This window comes from Chiloscyllium plagiosum, unplaced genomic scaffold (genome assembly GCF_037043375.1).
Source record: "Chiloscyllium plagiosum isolate Xiang-an unplaced genomic scaffold, Cpla_swu_hap1 HiC_scaffold_1, whole genome shotgun sequence".
NCBI lineage: Eukaryota > Metazoa > Chordata > Chondrichthyes > Orectolobiformes > Hemiscylliidae > Chiloscyllium > Chiloscyllium plagiosum.
Window position 1 is genome coordinate 14,050,537 of NW_028270139.1, and position 18,456 is coordinate 14,068,992.

At 42.0% G+C, this 18,456-nt stretch overlaps 1 protein-coding gene across 3 annotated transcripts in view; it reads left to right on the top strand.

Moving 5' to 3' along the window:
* Positions 1 to 18,456, top strand: part of fstl5 (follistatin-like 5) — a 540,838-nt gene that overhangs the window by 477,006 nt on the left and 45,376 nt on the right. For 2 of the 3 annotated variants that reach the window (XM_087977338.1, XM_043698740.2), the window contains 2 exons: positions 12,650 to 12,676; positions 15,584 to 15,702. In XM_087977338.1, coding sequence (XP_087833464.1) covers positions 12,650 to 12,676; positions 15,584 to 15,702 — 146 coding nt within the window. The remainder of the gene's footprint in view (positions 1 to 12,649; positions 12,677 to 15,583; positions 15,703 to 18,456) is intronic. The other variant, XM_087977263.1, reaches the window with a different exon arrangement.

Below are 18,456 nucleotides of genomic sequence, written 5' to 3' on the forward strand. Positions count from 1 at the left end.
TTCCAGACCAAGTGATGGATGCAGGTATAGTTACAACACTTAAGAGACAGAAGGTAAGTACATGAATAAGAAATTTGTGAATGCATATGGATCAAGCGCAGGCAGGTGGGACAGGTTTGGTTTGAGATTACAGTCAGCTTCGACTGCAGGACTGGGCAAGCTGTGCGACTCTCTGACTTTATGACCGCAAAGCTTAGATCTGATCCATTGGTTGTTGAATCACTTAGCACTGTCTATCAGTTGCTGCTTAAGCTGATTGGCATATATGTGGTCTTGTTTTGTAGCTTCGTCAGGTTGACACTTCATATTTAGATATGCCTGGTGCTGCTCTGCACTCTTCATTGAGTTATGCAGAATTCCATGAGAACTGTGTGTATGTGACTCAAACGTGACAGAATGCTATAGATTGGCCAACCTCCAAAAGAAAAAATTGTCACCTGACTTAAATCGGTGACCCCTTAGTCTAAAATTATGCACTCTGGGCCTAAAATTTCCCACAATGGGAAACAACCTCTCGACATTTACCCCGTCCCGTCCCCGAAGAATCTGTTTGCAAGGGGTGTTCATCTATTGCAGAGTTTCAGAGAGCCTAGAGCCTGCTGATTGACTCCAAAACACAAGCGTCCAGCTTAAGTTCCTACTTTCCAGAGGTTATGTTCCTTCCAGAGAATAGCGGAGAATGATAGCATCAGCCACATAACGCACATTTGAGCGGGCATTTCAGCTCCCATCAAGATAGCCTACAATGGAAACATAATTTTTCAGATCCTTAACAGAATTGAAAGAGACCACAAGACTGTCATACCAAGTGTTGTGTCTGCGTTAAATGTCAGATTGAACTCACTTTGGTTTCACCTTCTGTACAATGTTGTTTAATCTTTCTTTTAAGTTGACTACATTTTGGATCCATCTTGGCAACTCCAGCTGACCTTGAGGAAGCCTGCTTATTGCTTTGCCAACTTGCCTCCACTGGCATTGACAGGTGTACTGTGGGCCCAGACCTGATTCTACTCATTTCTTAGAAATCATAGAATCCCTACAGTGTGGAAACAGGCCATTTGGCCCATCGAGTCCACATTGACCCTCCGAGGAGCATGACACCAGACACATCCTGACCCTGTCCCCGTATTCCCATGGTTAATCCACCTAGCCTACACATTGCTGGACACTGTGTGGAGCAATTTAGCACGGCCAGTCTACCAAACCTGCACATTTTTAAGGGCAGTACGGTGGCTCAGTGGTTAGCACTGCTGCCTCACAGCACCAGGGACCCAGGTTCAATTCCAGCCTTGGGCGACTGTCTGCGTGGAGTTTGCGCATTCTCCCAATGAGTTTGTGGGTTTCCTCTGGGTGCTCCGGTTTCCTCCCACAGTCCAAAGATGTGCGGGTTAGGTGAATTGGCCATGCTAAATTGCCATAGTGTTAGATGCATTAGTCAGAGGGAAATGGGTCTGGGTGGCTTACCCTTCGGAGGGCCGGTGTGGACTGGTTGGGTCGAAGGGCCTGTTTCAGCACTGTAGGGAATCTACTCTCATCTTTGGATGGTGTGAAGAAATCGGAGCACCTGCAGTGAACCCACACTGGGGAAAATGTGCAAACTCCACACAGACAAGTCACCCGAGACTGGAACTGAACCCATATCCCTAGTGCTGTGAGGCAGCAATGCTAGCCAGTGAGCCATCGTACTGCCTCTTGCCTAAGTATTCAACGAATGCATCTATGGTTGAAGCAATGGAGTGAAGGCCTAACATGTCCCTCGCAAATCCTGATTTTCCTGCCATACCTCGCTCTCTTTGATAGCAGTCATCCATTCCATAGAGACAGCCAAGCACTTGCACAGCAGAGCCAAACAGCAGCCATCAAATTTTACTTCAGTTTGCGTACAATATCTGGCATCTGTGCCCATCTTTCTCCTGCTTGCTCCTGCATTTCCATCAAATCTATATTGGTAATTGGCTGAGCAGGGGCCACTGCTCCAGCAGATATGAGTGTCAGAAACTACAGCTATTTCCTCCTGCTCTAGCTATGGACCCATGTCAGTGCTGTGCTTACCAGAATAGGGATGACCTCCACCCTACTCTGGGTAGATTAGCCTATGAAGTAAATGGCTCTGTGATGGTGGGTGGGGGGAGGTGGGGAGTGGGTGGAGAGAAAAACTGTGATGGCCCATCCTCTGAGGCTCTCGCAAGTTCCTCTTCAGAGGTTCAAGGGACGGATAGAGATGGGGCTTTGTGCTGGGTCTCTTTTCTGGACCTGACGTGGGAGTGGATTTCAAAGATTACATAGAAACAAATAAAGATTTGTTAGCATTACAAGCCACCATCCTTATCCAAGGTTTCATTGAAAGTTGCTTCGAAATGTGAAGGTCTGAGTAGCCAATTTGAGGCTTTCCCACTAAATACTTTCAGCTAGCTAACCTCCCCTTCAGCATAGAAATGTTCCCTTTGCAGTGCTGCTAGATTGACAACTTTTGCCTCAAATGGGGCAGCACAGTGGCTCTGTGGTTAGCACTGCTGCCTCACAGCACCAGGGTCCCAGGTTCATTTCCAGCCTCGGGCAACTGTCTGTGTGGAGTTTGCACATTCTCCCCATGTCTGCGTGGGTTTCCTCCAGGTGCTCCAGTTTCCTCCCACAATCCAAAGATGTGAAGGTTAGGTGAATTGGCCACACTAAATTACCACATAGTGTTAGGTCAGTTAGTCAGAGGGAAATGGGTCTGGGTGGGTTACTCTTTGGAAGATCGGTGGGGACTGGTTGGGCCAATGGGCCTGTTTCCACATTGTAGGGAATCTAATCTAAAGTGGATTAGATCCCTTACATCAGGTGTCCTAGACCACTCTAAGCATGTTTGCACATATTTTGTGCAAATGTCTCATAGCACGAGAAAAACATTAAGAGACATTAACATGGGCACATATGAATTAGCATATGGAATGGATGGAGGAACTCAGGAAAGTTGCAATCACCAGAGAACTGGTATTAAGTAAATTGTTGGAGCGGTTGGCTAACAAATGCCTAGGTCCTGATGTATTTCATCCTAAAGTTGTAAAAAAATGTTCAGTGAAATTTTTGATATATTGATTTAAATTTTCCATTATTCCTGAGATTTAAGGAATGGTCACATTAGGTTTGAAAAGAGCAAACATAATTCCTTTATGGGGAGGCTTAGTGGTATTATCCTGGGGTCCTGGATTCGAATCCCACCACGGCAGATGGTGGAATTTAAATTCAATAATAGAAAGAAAATGTGGAATTAAGAATCTACTGATGATGAAATCATTGTCAATTATTGAAGGAAAAGCCATCCAGTTTACTGATATCCTTCAGGGAAAGAAATCTGACATCCTCACCCAGTCTAGCCTACATTTGATTCCACAGCAATGATGTTGACTGTCAATTGCCCTTTGAAATGGCCTAGCAATGGAATGGGACAGATCACCTGACATTTACCTAGGCACTGGAAAAGATAACGACAGAAACAGGTCCGTCGACACTGCAAAGTCCTCCTTACTAAAATCTCGGGGCGAGTGCCAAAATTGGGAGAGCTGTCTCATCGACTCGTCAAGCAACCATATGACATAATCACGCTCACTGAATCATATTTACAGTCAATGTCCCAGGCGACTCCAGTACCATCCCTGGATATGTCCTGTCCTATCCACGAACAAACTCAGCAGAGATGACGATACAGTGGTATACAGTCAGGGAGGAGTTGCCCTGGGAGTTCTCAACATTAACTACAGACATCATGAAGTTTCATGGCTTTAGACTAAACATGGCAAGAAACCTCTTACTAAGTACCACGTACCATCCTCCCTCGGTTGAGAAATCAGTACTCCTCTATGTTGAACAATATTTGGAGGAAGCACTGAGGCGGGCTAGGATACAAAATGTACTCTGGGTGGGGGATGACAATGTTAACCACCAAGAGTGGCTTGGCAGCAGTACTAGTGATTGAGCTGGTCAGATCCTAAAGGACATAGCTGCTTGATTGAGTCAGATTGAGGTGGTGAGGGAATCAACAAGAGAAAAAAACATACTTGACCTCATCTTTACCAATCTTCCAGCTGCAGATGTAATTGCCTATGAGAGTATTGGTAAGAGTGATCATAACATAGTCCTTGTGAAGTATTGCCTTCACAGTGAGAATAACCTTGATCATGTTGTGTGGCATTATCACCAAGTGAAATGGGACAGACTTTGAACAGGCATGGCAACTCAAAGCTGGGCATCCATGAAGTATTGTGGGTCATGAAGAAGAGCAGAATTGTACCCCAGTACCTCATGGCCCAGCGTTGTCCCCCACTCAACTATTACAATCAAGTCATGGGATCAACCTTGGTTCAATGGAGAGTGCAGGAAGGAATGCCAGGAGCAGCACTGGGCTTACCTAAAGATGAGGTGTCAACCTGGTGAAGCTACCAAACCGAACGACTTGCATACCAAACAGCATAAGCAGCAACTGATGGAGCTAAGTGATCCCACAACCAATGGATCAGATCTAAGCTTCGCAGTCATGCCACATCTAGCCGTGAATGATGGGGGACAATTAACAAACTCACTGGATGAGGGGGCTCCAAAAATATCCCGATCCTCAATGTTGGGAGAGCCCAACACTTCAGTGCAGAAGATAAGACTGAAGCAGTGCAGCAATATTCAACCAGAATTGTGAATGGATGATCCATCTCGGCCTCCTCCAGAGGGTCCCAGCATTACCGATACCATCTTCAGCTAATTCGGTACACTCCACATGATATCAAGAAATGTTTGGAATCAATAGATAAGACAAAGATTGTGGACCCTCATGACATTCTAGTAATAGTACTGAAGGTTTGTGCTCCCCTATCTGAGCTCTTCCAGTGCAGTTACAATACTGGCATCTACCCAACAATGCAGAAAATAGCCCAGGTGTGTCCTAGACATAAAAAGCAGGACAAATCCAACCTAGCCAATTACCACCCCATCGGTCTACTCCTGATCATCAGTAAAGTGATAGATGTCATCAATAGTGCTATTGAGCAGCACTTGCTCAGTAATAATGAGCTCAGTGATGCCCAGTTTGGGTTCCTCAAAGGATCACTTAGCTCCCCACCTCATTACAGCCTTGGTTCAAATATGGACTAGAGAACCGAATTCCAGGGGTGAGGTGAGAGTTACGCCCTTGATCTCAAGGCTGCATACAATCAAGTGTGACTTGCACAAACCCCATGAAAACTGGAAGCAATGGGTATCGGGGACAAACTCTCTGCTGGTTGGAGTTATACCTGGTCCATAGGAAGATAGGGCAAAGCAGAGTGAACTGGAGGACTTAAGCACATCAATGCTGGCTTGATATTCCCAGGGTTCCTGAGCCCATGCAAAATTCTCTAAGTTGTCAAAGAATGCATAGGGATTCGAGGTAGGTGCAAAGCCTGGCAATTTTTTGGCTATCTATGTCAATTGTGCCTTCGTGAATAGCACATCTTTTCCTATCTCAGTAACTGATGGTTGCAGGGTTCATCGGGGCAGGAAAGGGCTCTGTGGTTATTTGGGATTTACATTCTTTGGGGAGGGGAAACGAGGCTGGGGTTACTGAGGATGATGTGGGTATTGGGGGCTTAGGTTCCTTCAGGAAAGGGGATGGGGATCTCAGCATGCCAATGTGTTTCCTCCCCAAATCCCCCCAGGCCACCTCATTGCTGTTCTCCTCTTCTGTCCCTGTTGTCCAGAATGAGCACATTATCTCTTTCTGAACTTCAAATTGGGACTTTAATCCCTCAATCTCATGCTGGCACTTTGAGTGATCTATAGTGTAGGTTTTATGCTTTTGTTTTACTTGGTGTGGAGCCATGACCACTGCCTATAAATTACAATATTTCTTGCCTAGATTAATCAGAGCTTTTGTGGGGTACATCACAGTCCCAGATTGTACACTGTTCCATTTGGTAGGGATTCTCTCCTTGGGCCTGAAACAATCCCATGTGCAACAAATTCACTTGGTTCCTCTGTTCCTGTTCTCGAGTCATTTCGGATTGCATTTGCTCGCTTTTCTTTCCATTCCATAGCTTTTTTTAAAGCTTTACATTTTCAACTTCTCTCCCTTGCACTTGTTTCATATAGCTGGAAATCATTAATAGCCTTAACATGGGAGCTCATTGACTTAACTTTTTATGTGCCCCCTCCCAACAATTTTACCTTTTGCATCCCAGACCCTAGACTAAGTTTACACAGTGTTCAGCCCATTTTAGGCCATTTCCTACTCCAATATTTAAAGTTTTCTCCCACTCTGAGCAAATTGACATACTTTTGCTCTCCTGGGTTCTTATAAGGGAGAGGGTAGAAATTGGGGTAGATGGCCAGCTTATGCTAAGTCCATCTGAGTCCAATGTCCAAAAGGTAAGTAGCCCTGCATGCTACATAAAGGTGGAGAGTTTGCAGAGTTTGCCCTTCCTCCGGGAAGATCATGATGTTTTATTTGTCAAATTGCACAGACCCAGCATGTAATCCAGTTACTGGTTAGTCGCTTCTATTGTCATACGCCACTGGCCATCACAGGGTGCAGATGCTCTCAATTCAGGCTCAAACTGGATGTTCAAGAACGCAAGACTAGTTGGGTTCAACTTCAGAGTAATCATTGGCCACTTCTTATCAGAGGGCCATCCAGGGATGCCAATGTTGTCCATGCTTTGGCCAGTCCATCCAATTTCAATGTAAAATCGTTTGGGGACTATACCTGTGAAATGAATAAAAGGGTCAGCATCAAGTTGCGATTCAATGTAATTTTATACACAAAATACATTAAAAACACAAAAGGTGCCATATGGTGACATACAGCATGGAAACAGACCGATTCATCATGCTGGCTAGCTTTCCAAAACTAAAGTAGTCCCATTAACCTGCATTTGGCACATATCCCTCTAACCCTCTCCATTCATGATCTTATCCAAATGTCAAAACAAAGGAAAATAAAGTTACCAGTATGTTTTTATTGTGAATTTATATTGATTTTAAGAGTAACAAATAGTTTAAGGAGTTATGGCAAGGCAATGGGGTATCCTGTGGCGGTTTCACAGCCAAACACACCTACAATGATTGCCATCAGTTACACAAGATTGACCTTTGGTTTTCGGAACTTGAGTAGCAGCTGGAGCCACTGTTGATCATCCACATTGCAGAGAACTATATGGTGGGCACATATAAGGAGGTGATCATACTCCAGATTAGACGTGTGTAGGCAGAGAGGGAAAAGGTGAGTCCAGGCAGTCCAACAAGCCAGGCAGGTAGGACAAGACTCGCCTGAGTTAATCATTCTTGCCAATCAATATTTCATTTTGGAAACTACTCAAGGCCATGGTTCCTCAGGGGAGTGCAGGCAGACACAGATCACAGCAACAAGCACATCTCAGTTGTACAGAGAAGAAGAAAGGTGATATAGTGGCTGTTATTAGCACTGCTACCTCACAGCTCTAGGAACCGGGTTTGATTCCACCCGTGTGTGTGTGTAGTTTGCACGTTCTCCTTGTGTCTGCGTGTTATAAAGTAGAGGTTGACCACCCCCACTCCAAGAACTAAAACCAAACTACTCAAAGAGGAGCACCTCACTTTATAATCTGTAAAAGTGGTGTAACCTGCCTTTCTGCAACGTCCAGTGGTTAAATAAAATAAATCCTTGACACTTATTTATCTAACTCTTGACAGTGAACAAATTAATTAACTTTTAACAAACAGAATAAATCCTTTCTAACTACTAACCATTCCCAAATAGAGCAAGAGTCTAATGGTATGCTGTTCCAATAAATATAAGTCCCACATATATGAAATTCAATAGAATTTAGTCTCTCGAGATTACAGCCAGGTTATATGTCTTCCGGAATGTTCTGTGCCTTCTATGTCGTTCCTTCTGTCTTTCCTTCTTCTTTCCATTGTTGGTACCATTGTAAATAGATAGTGCTTTCTCTAAGAGCTAGAGCTGAAATCTCTAGCAAATAGCGTTACTCTGCCAATTTTCAAATTGCCCCCTTCTTTTATACCCTTGATGACATATCATTAGTTTTACAATCAGATTGTCAAAACCATCAGATTTAAATTTGATAGGTTTTTGGTATCTAAGGGACTGATTCAAATTGATTAGCTAAATTTAAGAGCCTATTGTCTTGGTAAAAATGCTGCTTGGTCTGTTAACTGTACAGCCTTTCATTATATATGTTTCAATTCAGATGCTCTCTGTCTACCTGCAAACTTTCAAAGTGCTGCTCACAGATATGCATTTTAAATCTCTAAGCAGTGATAAAGCATAATCTTTTGAAGGGACACACAAAGCTTCCACACCTAGCATTTTGCAAACACTAATGTTTTACAAACACCAAATTCTAACATGCTGCCCCCAATCTATAATTCATTTACCAAACTTTGCAACATCCCACATTCCAAACATATGCAGGCTGGGTGGGTTGGCCACTCTGAATTGGGATATGTAGGTTAGGTGAAATAGCTGTAGGAATTGCAGGTTTAGAGGAATACTGTAGGGGTTGGATCTGGGTAGGGTGCGCATTGTTGGATCAGTCTAGACTTGATGGGCAGAATAGCCTGTTTTCACACTGTAGGGATTCTATGTTTCTGCAGAGTAATCAATAAGTTGCTATAAAATAACCTTTAAGTATAAGTGAGCATGATCTCATAGATTTTACAATATATTTAAAAGTAAAGTTGTTCTAGCAGAAGCCATTGTTAAATTTTAATAACAACTATGAAAGCATGAGGCACATTATGAATGAGCTGGGTTCGGAAAATACATTGAGAAGCATGACAATACATAGGCAATGGATTATCCTTAAAGGAGTGTTAAATGGCCACATCGACTGTGCATTCTGCAAGGGGCAAAAAGTCAAAAAGTATCAGTCAGTTGTGACTGACAGAGGAAGATAAGGATTATATAAGTTTAAAAGAAAAGGCTTTTAAAGTGACCAGAAATTGTAAGAAATCTGAAAATTGGGAAGTTTTTAGAAAGAAAAAACAAATGAGAATCTAATAACTGATACAGAAAGGAAGAACAGGATACAAATACAATCCAGTATAAGAAAACATTTGAAAGAGAATCAGGAGAATTTATAATGGGCTGTCGAGAAATGTCAGAGAAGCTAAATCATTTCACTGAAGAAGATAGAAGAAATCTCCCAGAATTAAACATCCAAGTGCAGCAGGAGAATAAAGAGTTGAAGGAAATAATGTTAGTAAAATGGTTGTACTGGAGAAATTCATGAGGCTGAATGTTATTAACTGCCCTGGACCTAATAGCCTACATCCCAGAGAGTTGAAGGTGGTGGCGATAGAGAGAGTCAATGCATTGGAGAATTATGTTTGACAAACTTGTTGGAGTTTCTTGAGAATGTTGCAAACAAAATTGACAAAGAGAAGTGAATGGATGTAGTATAACTAGATTTTCGAAAAGCTTTTGACAAGGTTCTATATTGGAGGTTGGTTAGCAAAAGTAAAGCACTTGAGGTAGGAGATAAAGTTTTAGCATTGTTACGACACGGGGTAAACGTTCCCTGCTAATGTAAACCTGACACACAGAAAGGATTTACACTGTGCTGTAATCTATGAAATCCGAGATGCAAGGAACTATTCCCAAAAGCCACTATTTAAAGTAAAAATTAACAACTTTATTTTTAAAAGTCTAACAGAGAATAAATAATTAACAATTATTTACAACTGCTTTCTCTAACCAATCTTTTACCTCCCCCTCTACAATATTAGCCCGATAAAACCCCCGATTAAGAATTACCAAAAAATCCAAATTTCAAAACCAGACAGCTGTCTAATCTTCTCTTTGTATCTTCCTCTGTCTTCTTTTCTTCTTAGGGATTTCTGTTTCAAAGATCCACACAGTAGGGAATCTAATCTAATCTAATCTAATCAGATCATTGATAGATGAAGGTACCTTTAAGAGAGATATTCTATGGGCAGTCTGTACTTGCTGGTGGCTTGGCAGTTCTCCTCCAACTGATTAATTTTCCTCAGTCTTATACGCCAAAGCATCAGATCATTTCATTGGTCTTAATATTGTAAAAAAATACCAAATTCAAACTTGATTGGAGTTTGGTATTTTGGTGCATAATTGAAACTAATTGCCTGAATTTGAATTTGTTTTTATCTCCTAGCAACCCAGTCAGTGCTAGCTATTCTGAACAAGCATTACATTCTTACCTTGTTCCTGACTCTCTGTGCCTCTCGAAGTCCTTGCTACTGTTCCCAACTCTTTTCAGCACACACCTGCACTACATACAGTTTTGATGCACTTACTTAAGGAGAGAGAAGGTTTGTGAGATTAATTCCAGAGATGAAAGGCTTGTCTTCCAAGGAGAGGTTGAACAATTCAAGCTAGAGCTTAGAAAGGTGAGAGAAGATCTAATTTAGGTATATAAAATGCTAAAGGAGATTGACAAAGTAGATGTAGAATGAATGTTTCCTCTTGTAGAGCATTCTAGAACAAGAGGTCATAGTTTTAGGCTAAGGAGTGTCAGATGTAAACAGAGATAAGGAGGAATTCATTATCCCGAGTGCAGTGGAATCTGGGAGGCTGAATAAATTTAAGGAGGAGATGACAGTTTTTTTTTATTCTTAATGTATTAAAGGATTATGGGAACCAAGCAGGAATGCAGATTTAAGGCCAAGGTGAGATCAACCATGATTGTATGAAATAGCATAGCTGACCTGAAGGGCTGAAGTGCCTATTCCTTCTCTTAGTTGTCATGTCCACCAAATATCTGCTGATAGATTTGCATCACCTGCACCATATTTAAAATGCTGTTGGGCAACTGATAAAGCAGTGTCAGTCCAGATCTGTCCTGAAGAGTTCCTCGTGTTTGTCCCAGGCATGGCAGACAGGGAGAAATTAGTACCTTTGTGCAGCAGGGAACTGTGTCTCTTGCTGAACAGGATGGAGAAGTGATAGGACTTGCTCTTCCACCAGGATCAACAATGAAGGTCATGATACCAGACCTTTGCAGCCTGACCCAAGGTTGTCACCCAGGCTAGTGCAGTTGGGCAACTGATAAAGCAGTGTCAGTCCAGATCTGTCCTGAAGAGTTCATCGTGTTTGTCCCAGGTATGGCAGATAGGGAGAAATTAGTACCTTTGTGCAGCAGGGAACTGTGTCTCTTGCTGAACAGGATGGAGAAGTGATAGGACTTGCTCTTCCACCAGGATCAACAATGAAGGTCATGATACCAGACCTTTGCAGCCTGACCCAAGGTTGTCACCCAGGCTAGTGCAGTCTCAACAATCTGAAGTAAGCCCAGGACTACAGGAAGATTTCCAATGTCCTTCTCCACCCTGTTGCAAAAGTGCCATCACCTTCTCTCCAATACTTCACACTCTCTCTATCTCTACTACTGTACCAACCCCCTGCTAGACTCATGATCTACTGTTGTCTGAAACATCTTCTCCAATTCACACTGGCCCAGGACACCTGCATCAAAATTTGCAGCTATACCATCCATTATCATTTCTCATGGTACCAGCCTCTCTCACATTCCGGGAGGAAAGTAGCCTAAAATAGGGCAGAAATAATTGATGCATTTTAACAGGTCTAATAAGGAAAGAATTTAAACAATGGTCCCTAGAGAATGCTGAGAAACAAAAGGACCTTGGTAAGCAAGTCCATGGATGACCATAGAAGTTGTCGACATAGGTAAATAGGGCGGTGAAGAAGACAAATGCGATAATTGCCTTTGTTAGCCGGATGTCGAACATAGTAGCAGGGAAGTGTTGTTGCTACTTTGTAGAGCATTGGTTTGGACACAAATCAAATAATCTGTGCAGATCTGGTTGTCACATTATCGGAAAGATGGGATTGCAGAGGAGATTCACCAGGATGTTGCCTGGATGGAAAGTCTCAGTTATTTGGAGAAACTCGATCGACTGGGTTAGTTTTCCCCAGAGCACAAGAGACTGAGGGGAGATCTGATTGAAGTAAATAAAATTATGAGAGGCACCATGTGCTATTTTTCTCTGGAAGTCAACTTACTGCCGTCAGTCATAAACTTGATTATTACACTCCAGTGCAGAAGTGCTATTCAGCATATCAATCAACAGAGATTCATATATAAGGACATGGAAGAACTTGATGGTAGTTCAGTGCTATGTTGCTCAATGACACTGTACATGTATTATTAAACTGACTGTAATTTAGACATTTTAAGTTAAAGTTGCAACTAATCTGTTGTAATTTGATTTGAATGTTGGCTGTTATAATTTAAGACTGCAGGTGATTCAACTTGCTGCCAGAAATTAGATGACATGTTTGCACATGCTCAAAGCTTTAATCTTGTAATATTTTGAACAAAGATTAAAGATGGTTAGTAAAGTGGTCTTCATAAATTGCTAAACATTTTTTTTAAACATCAATCATCTAAAACAAAAAATAATCAGACAGCAGATAAGTATAGTGACTCAACTGTTGTATTTCAGCATCCTTTATATTATTTTGGGATCTTCCCCACTGTCCAAAATGGTTTTAGGAAAACTTATTGCATGGTCTCATTTTGTCTTTTTAAAAGTTATATTTGATATGGTGCAATGTCTATTGTAGCATTTGTCTTATTCTTCAAATTAATATGTTCACAACTGTTTAATTATATTCTGGCTCTCTCTTTTCTTGATGCTGCAGTTGCAAATATACTGTGGCAGGAGGAAGGTATTGAAGCAAGTTTTTGTCTTGTATTTATGTACTTGTAAAACTACCGTTATTAACATTCTCTATGTTCAAACTTCTGAATAAAATACCATCCTGATATTTTTAAGAGCAAGTGTGTTATGAAGATGTGGGGTTACTGTATCTTTAAGAGTTAAAAGCTAACAGAACTACCTGACATCACCAAGTGTTCTGAACAAGATACAATGTAACATGTGGTCCAGCAGCAAGGGGAGCTGGTTGCCTGGAGACAAAAACAAATTCGAATTAGGCCAATCAGTTTAAATTATACCCCCTCCAAAAAAAACCAAACTCCAATCAAGTTTGAATTGAGTATATTGACAATATTAAAAGCCAATGACACAATCCGATGCTTTGGGGGTATAAGACTTGGGAGAAATTGAACAGTTGGGGGAGAACTATCAAAAGACCAATAGATGAAGGCTGCTAGTCAGAACTGTTAGAGAGGTACCTGTCTAGAGAAGGAGTTTGTACAGAGAAAAAAAAACATCGTCACCAACCTGGAGAGCAAATCTACCAAGGAATATACGACCATTGGCTGGATTTGAAATTTGAATTTTTTTGGTAAATCTTACTCAGGGATTTTATCGGACTAGAATTATAGAAGGGAAAGTAAAAGATAGGTTAGAGGAAGGAGTTGTGAATAGCTGTTAGTTAATTATTCTGTGTTATACTTTAAGAAATAAAGTTGTCAATTTTTACTTTAAATAGTTCTTGACGTCTCGAATTTTCAGATTACTGCACAGGATAAATCTTTTCTGCATTGCTGTTTTAAATTAAGCAGGAGGGTTTAGAGTAAAATTAATTCAGATAACCTTGAAAATCTTAAGTCTCTTGCATGAGCTGGGTGTCAGGGTTGGTGTCTGGACATGGCTCTGGCAGCAGCTCAAGGTGCCAGTTATCCAGATAGGGCCAGACATCCTCTTTGCCTGCCTGGGACAACCTCAAGGCATCCTCTATACAGATTCCTGACCCTCCAATCTCCAAACTCTATGATGGACTGACTGCTCAAAATATTCCTTAACTAAAGATTTAAATGTGTCGTTAGTGAGGGCACCTTCATGTTAATACGCCTCTCTGAGATTTACCTTTCATTTCACATTCTGTTCCTGTCAAACTTTAAGGCCTCTGGCCCAGGAAAGAATCATAGGACTACCGACGCTGGAAATCAGAAGCACAAACAGAGATTGCAGGGAAATCTCAGCAGGTCTGGCAGTACGTTTGGAGAGAAAACACAGTTGACATTTTGTTTTCAGTGACCCTTCTCCAGAACTTATTGAAGCTAGGAAATCATTAATATATATGCTGAAGGTGGGATGGGGAGAGAAGAGAGGAGGAGGGGAGATGGGTGAAGATGAAGCCAGAGAAAGAGAACAATCTCTGAACAAAGAAAGGAATGAATAAAGGCCAACCTGGGAGAATCAATAGCTACTAATTTAGACTATTAGTAGCTGACAATAGGACAATTGTGGCAGCAGGCCATGTGATGACAAAGCCTGGTGTATGGGGCATTGGGGTAAAGACATGGGAGAAGGTGCTTCGGCCCTAACTTTATCGAGTCCTAAAGGTTGCGGGGTTCCCAAGGAGAAAAATGAAATTCTGATAAGAAAGCTTGCGCTGACCTTCGCAAGAGCACTGCAGCAAGCCTGAGAGAGAGATACTACCTAGGGAACAAGGTGGTGTGGCAGACAACAGGAATTTCAGAGTCTTTTGTGCAGACAGAACATGTTCCACAAAGCAGTCACCCAGTGTGTGTTTCGTCTCCCCAATGTACAGGAGACTACATTGTGAGCAGCAAATACAGTAGATTAAACTGACAGAACTAGACAGATACATGAATGGGCAGAGAGCAAAAAGGATACAGATCCTTACAAAACAGACAGCAGATAGAGGATCTGTATCAGCGCAGGCTTGGAGGGCCGAAGGGCCTTTTCCTGTGCTGTTTTGATCTTTGTTCTTTGTTTAAGTACAGGTAAATCACTGCTTCACCTGGAAGCTGTGTCTGGGGCCTTGGATAGCGAGGAAGGAGGAGATAAACAGGCAGGTGTTACACCTTCTGCAATTACAAGGAAAGGTGCCATGTGGGGAGGTGTTGGGAGTAAAGGGGGAATCGACCAGGTTGTTCCAGAGGTAACAGATCTGCAGAAGGCTGACAAGGGAGAAGTCCAGGCTGAACATAATCCTAAACTAAACTAGTCCTACCTATCTGCTCCTGGCCCACATCCCACCAAATCTTTCCTACTCATGTACTTATCCAAATGTCTTTTAAACATTGTAGTTTTACCCAAATCCACCACATGCGGAGTACGTGGGCAAATATAAAACATTTGCCCCTCCTGTCACTTTAAAAACATGCCCCTAGTCCTGAAATTCCCCATTCTAGGGAAAAGCCAACTGCCATTAACTCGATCTGTACTCTCTCATTATTTTATTAACTTCTATAAGGTCACCTCTCAACCTCCTAAGCTCTAGTGGAAAAGTCCCAGCCTATCCAGCCTTCCTTTCTAACTCAAACCTTCCAAAACTGGCAACATCTAGGTGAATCTCTTCTGAGCCCTTTCCAACTTAATACTATCCTTCCTATAAATGAGCAACAAGAACTGGACACAGTACTCTACAAGAGGCCTCACCAATGTCCTATACAACATCACCATGACTTCCTAACTCCAATACTCAAAAGGACTGAGCAATGAAGGCAAATGTGCCAAAAGTCTTGCAGATCCTTTATCAGAATCCTTTCCATAGAGGTACCGCCTGAAATGTTACCTACCTTTCTCTCTTATATGCTGTTTGACATCTGTGCATTTATACTATTTGTTCTCATTTTGACTTTCTGCCCTTCCAATGTTTTCTTTTCTTTCTTCAAACTTGTCGCATTTCTTTTGCTAGGATTGGGAGTTGGAAACATGTTCTATATTTTTTATGAGGATGGAATCAAGGTAATTCAACCAACAGAATGTGAGATTCAACGACACATTAAACCTTCAGAGAAAATCCTAGGAAATCAGGTGAGCACATTTATGCAAATGCAGTCATTTGAATTGGTTAATTTATACAGAAATATAGATCATTGTCAAAATTAAAACCTTTCATTATTCCCTTTGGTTAGTCCGATCCCTGACTCCAGGTATACTGCAAATTAATTTTCTTCTCTGATGGCGGATGAGCTAAAATTTCACCTTTATGTCTTCAAAAAACTCACCTCAGAACTGCAGTAAATATCAACATAACCACTTTATAAAGTTAATCTCATCTTGTTTTGAGGATGGCTTTGCTCGCACAATCCAATAGTTGTAAAGCATAAAAGCTGGTTTCAGCATTATAATTTTCCACTTCTTAATTTTTAGGCATTCCTCGCCCTCAATCCACATCCTGTATCACTTCTCACTCACCTCCATCCTTATTCATATCCTGCCTTGCCCCTTTTGTATACTGTCATACTCTCCAATCTCAAATCCCTCCATTTTCCTTTCATGACCCCGACGTCACTTTCACACCTCTTTAATTAGATCCATGTCTCCTCCATACCTATTCACAAAGTGTACACCATGTGCAGAAGCATTGAGTCATGAACAAGTCTAAAATGCACCTAAAAGAAATAAGTGAAGACACTTTGAAAAATGATAACTGCTCATCCTGGTACTCTATAAAAGTGTCAATCTACTACAACCATTCATAGTGTCCATAGATACATCTTTAACCCTGTTTTTTAAAATTTCATCCAAGTAGGAATTTATAAACTACTTCAAAGGTATCATTACTTATTATGATCTCTTGTATCTGTTCATCAAGTGCTGCCTTTCAAGCTTGGATGTAAAGAATGGCTTTACATTCAAGCCATGTAAACAGATCCCAACTGAAATGACTCCATTAGCCATTCTTGAAGATCAGCCAAACATTCATAATGAAGAAATTTGGGAAAACAGATATCTGTTGATCTAGTTACCAGATAGCTACACTGCGCATTATGGCCAAACCCCAACACTTACTTATGATTTTCGTGATGAAGGAAATGTTGACAATGACTTGCCACTATTATAACCCATTGATTCTACACATAGCGGGTGCTGTCACGGTTGGCACTCAAGGCGCATTGATGGGGTATAAGGGTATGATTGGGATATGTGTGAGCATTCAGCAGTTGTGAGGTTTCTGAGAGGGCATTGGCAAAGCCTTTTAAACGTTCTTGTCCAAATGTACCTGACTCCTCAGTATGCTTCTCTCAGAATTCCCAAACTTACCTGGTTTTACAGATTTCCATAGCCAGGTTGTAAGTTTGCTCACTGAGCTGGTAGGTTTGCTCACAGACGTTTCGTCACCATGCTAGGTAACATCATCAGTGCGCCTCCGGTGAAGCTCTGTTCTATCCTGCTTCCTATTTGTGTGTCTTGGTCTGTTGTGGTGAGAGATATCATTGCTGATTCTTTTTCTGAGAGGTTGATAAATGGGGTCCAAATCGATGTGTTTATTGGTGCAGTTCCAGTTTGAATGCCAGGCCTCTAGGAATTCCCTTGTGTGTCTCTGTTTAGCCTGGATGTGTTGTCCCTGTCAAAGTGGTGTCCTTCCTCATCTGTATGTGAGGATACTAGTGATAGTGGTTCATGGCCTTTGGTGGCTAGTTGGTGTTCAAGTATCCTGGTGGCTAGTTTCCTGCCTGTCTGTCCAATGTAGTGTTTGTTATAGTCCTTGCAGGGTCCTTTAGGTTCATCAGGAGCTGCTTCAGTGTGTTGGTAGGTTTGTGGGCTACCATAATGCCAAGGGGTCAGAGCAATCTGCTCATTGTCTCCGCAATGTCTTTGATGTATGGTAGTGTGGCTAGAGTTTCTGGGCTCGTTGTATCTGTTTGTTTGGGTTGTGGACTGTGTTTATCGGGTACACATTGTCAATATTACGCTGTACAGGTATTTTTCTTCTTCTGCTTCCAGTACCTGGGAGCTGCAGTGTGTTGTGGCCCATTTGAATAATGTCTTGATGCAGCTCCGTTTGTGGGTATTGGGATGATTGCTCCCGTAGATAAGTGTCTGGTCTGTGTGCGTTGCTTTCCTTTAGACACTGGTCTGCAGTACTCCATTGAATGTTCGTTCCACTCTGACGATTTAGGAAGGGGGGGTGTGGTGTCTGTTGTTGTTCTCTTCCTCTTTTGGTGAACTTTATGCCAGTAAGGACGTTGTTAATGATATTTGTAGGTTTCCTCTAATTTGTTCCGTTTCGTGATGAAAACTATGTCATCCACATAGTGGACCCAAAGCTTGGGTTGGATCATGGGGGCGGGGGGGAGGGCTGTTCGATCTAGACTCTGCATCACTGCTTCTGCTAAGAATCCTGATATTGGTGATCCCATGGGTGTCCTGTTGATTTGTTTGTGAGTCTTGTTGTTGAAAATGAAGAAGTTTGTGAAGCACAGGTCTACTCGTTCGAGGATGCTGTCCTTGCTGATGGAGTTGGTGCTGTCTGATGTTTGGTTCATCTAGTAATGAGATCAGTGTTTCTTTGACCAGGCTTATGTTAATTGATATGAATAGGGCCGTTACATCAGAGGAGACCATGACTTCATCTTCTTCTGTCTTGGTGTCTTTGATGACGTTTAGGAATTCTTGAGAGGAGTGGATGGATTGACATGAGTCTTCTAACTATTTCAGTTTACAGTGAAGTTCCTTTGTGAGTCTGTATGTTGGTGTGCCAGAGAGTGAGACTATGGATCTGACGGAAGCTCCTGATTTGTGTACCCTCGGTAATCATCTCCATCAGGGGCTGAAGGGCCT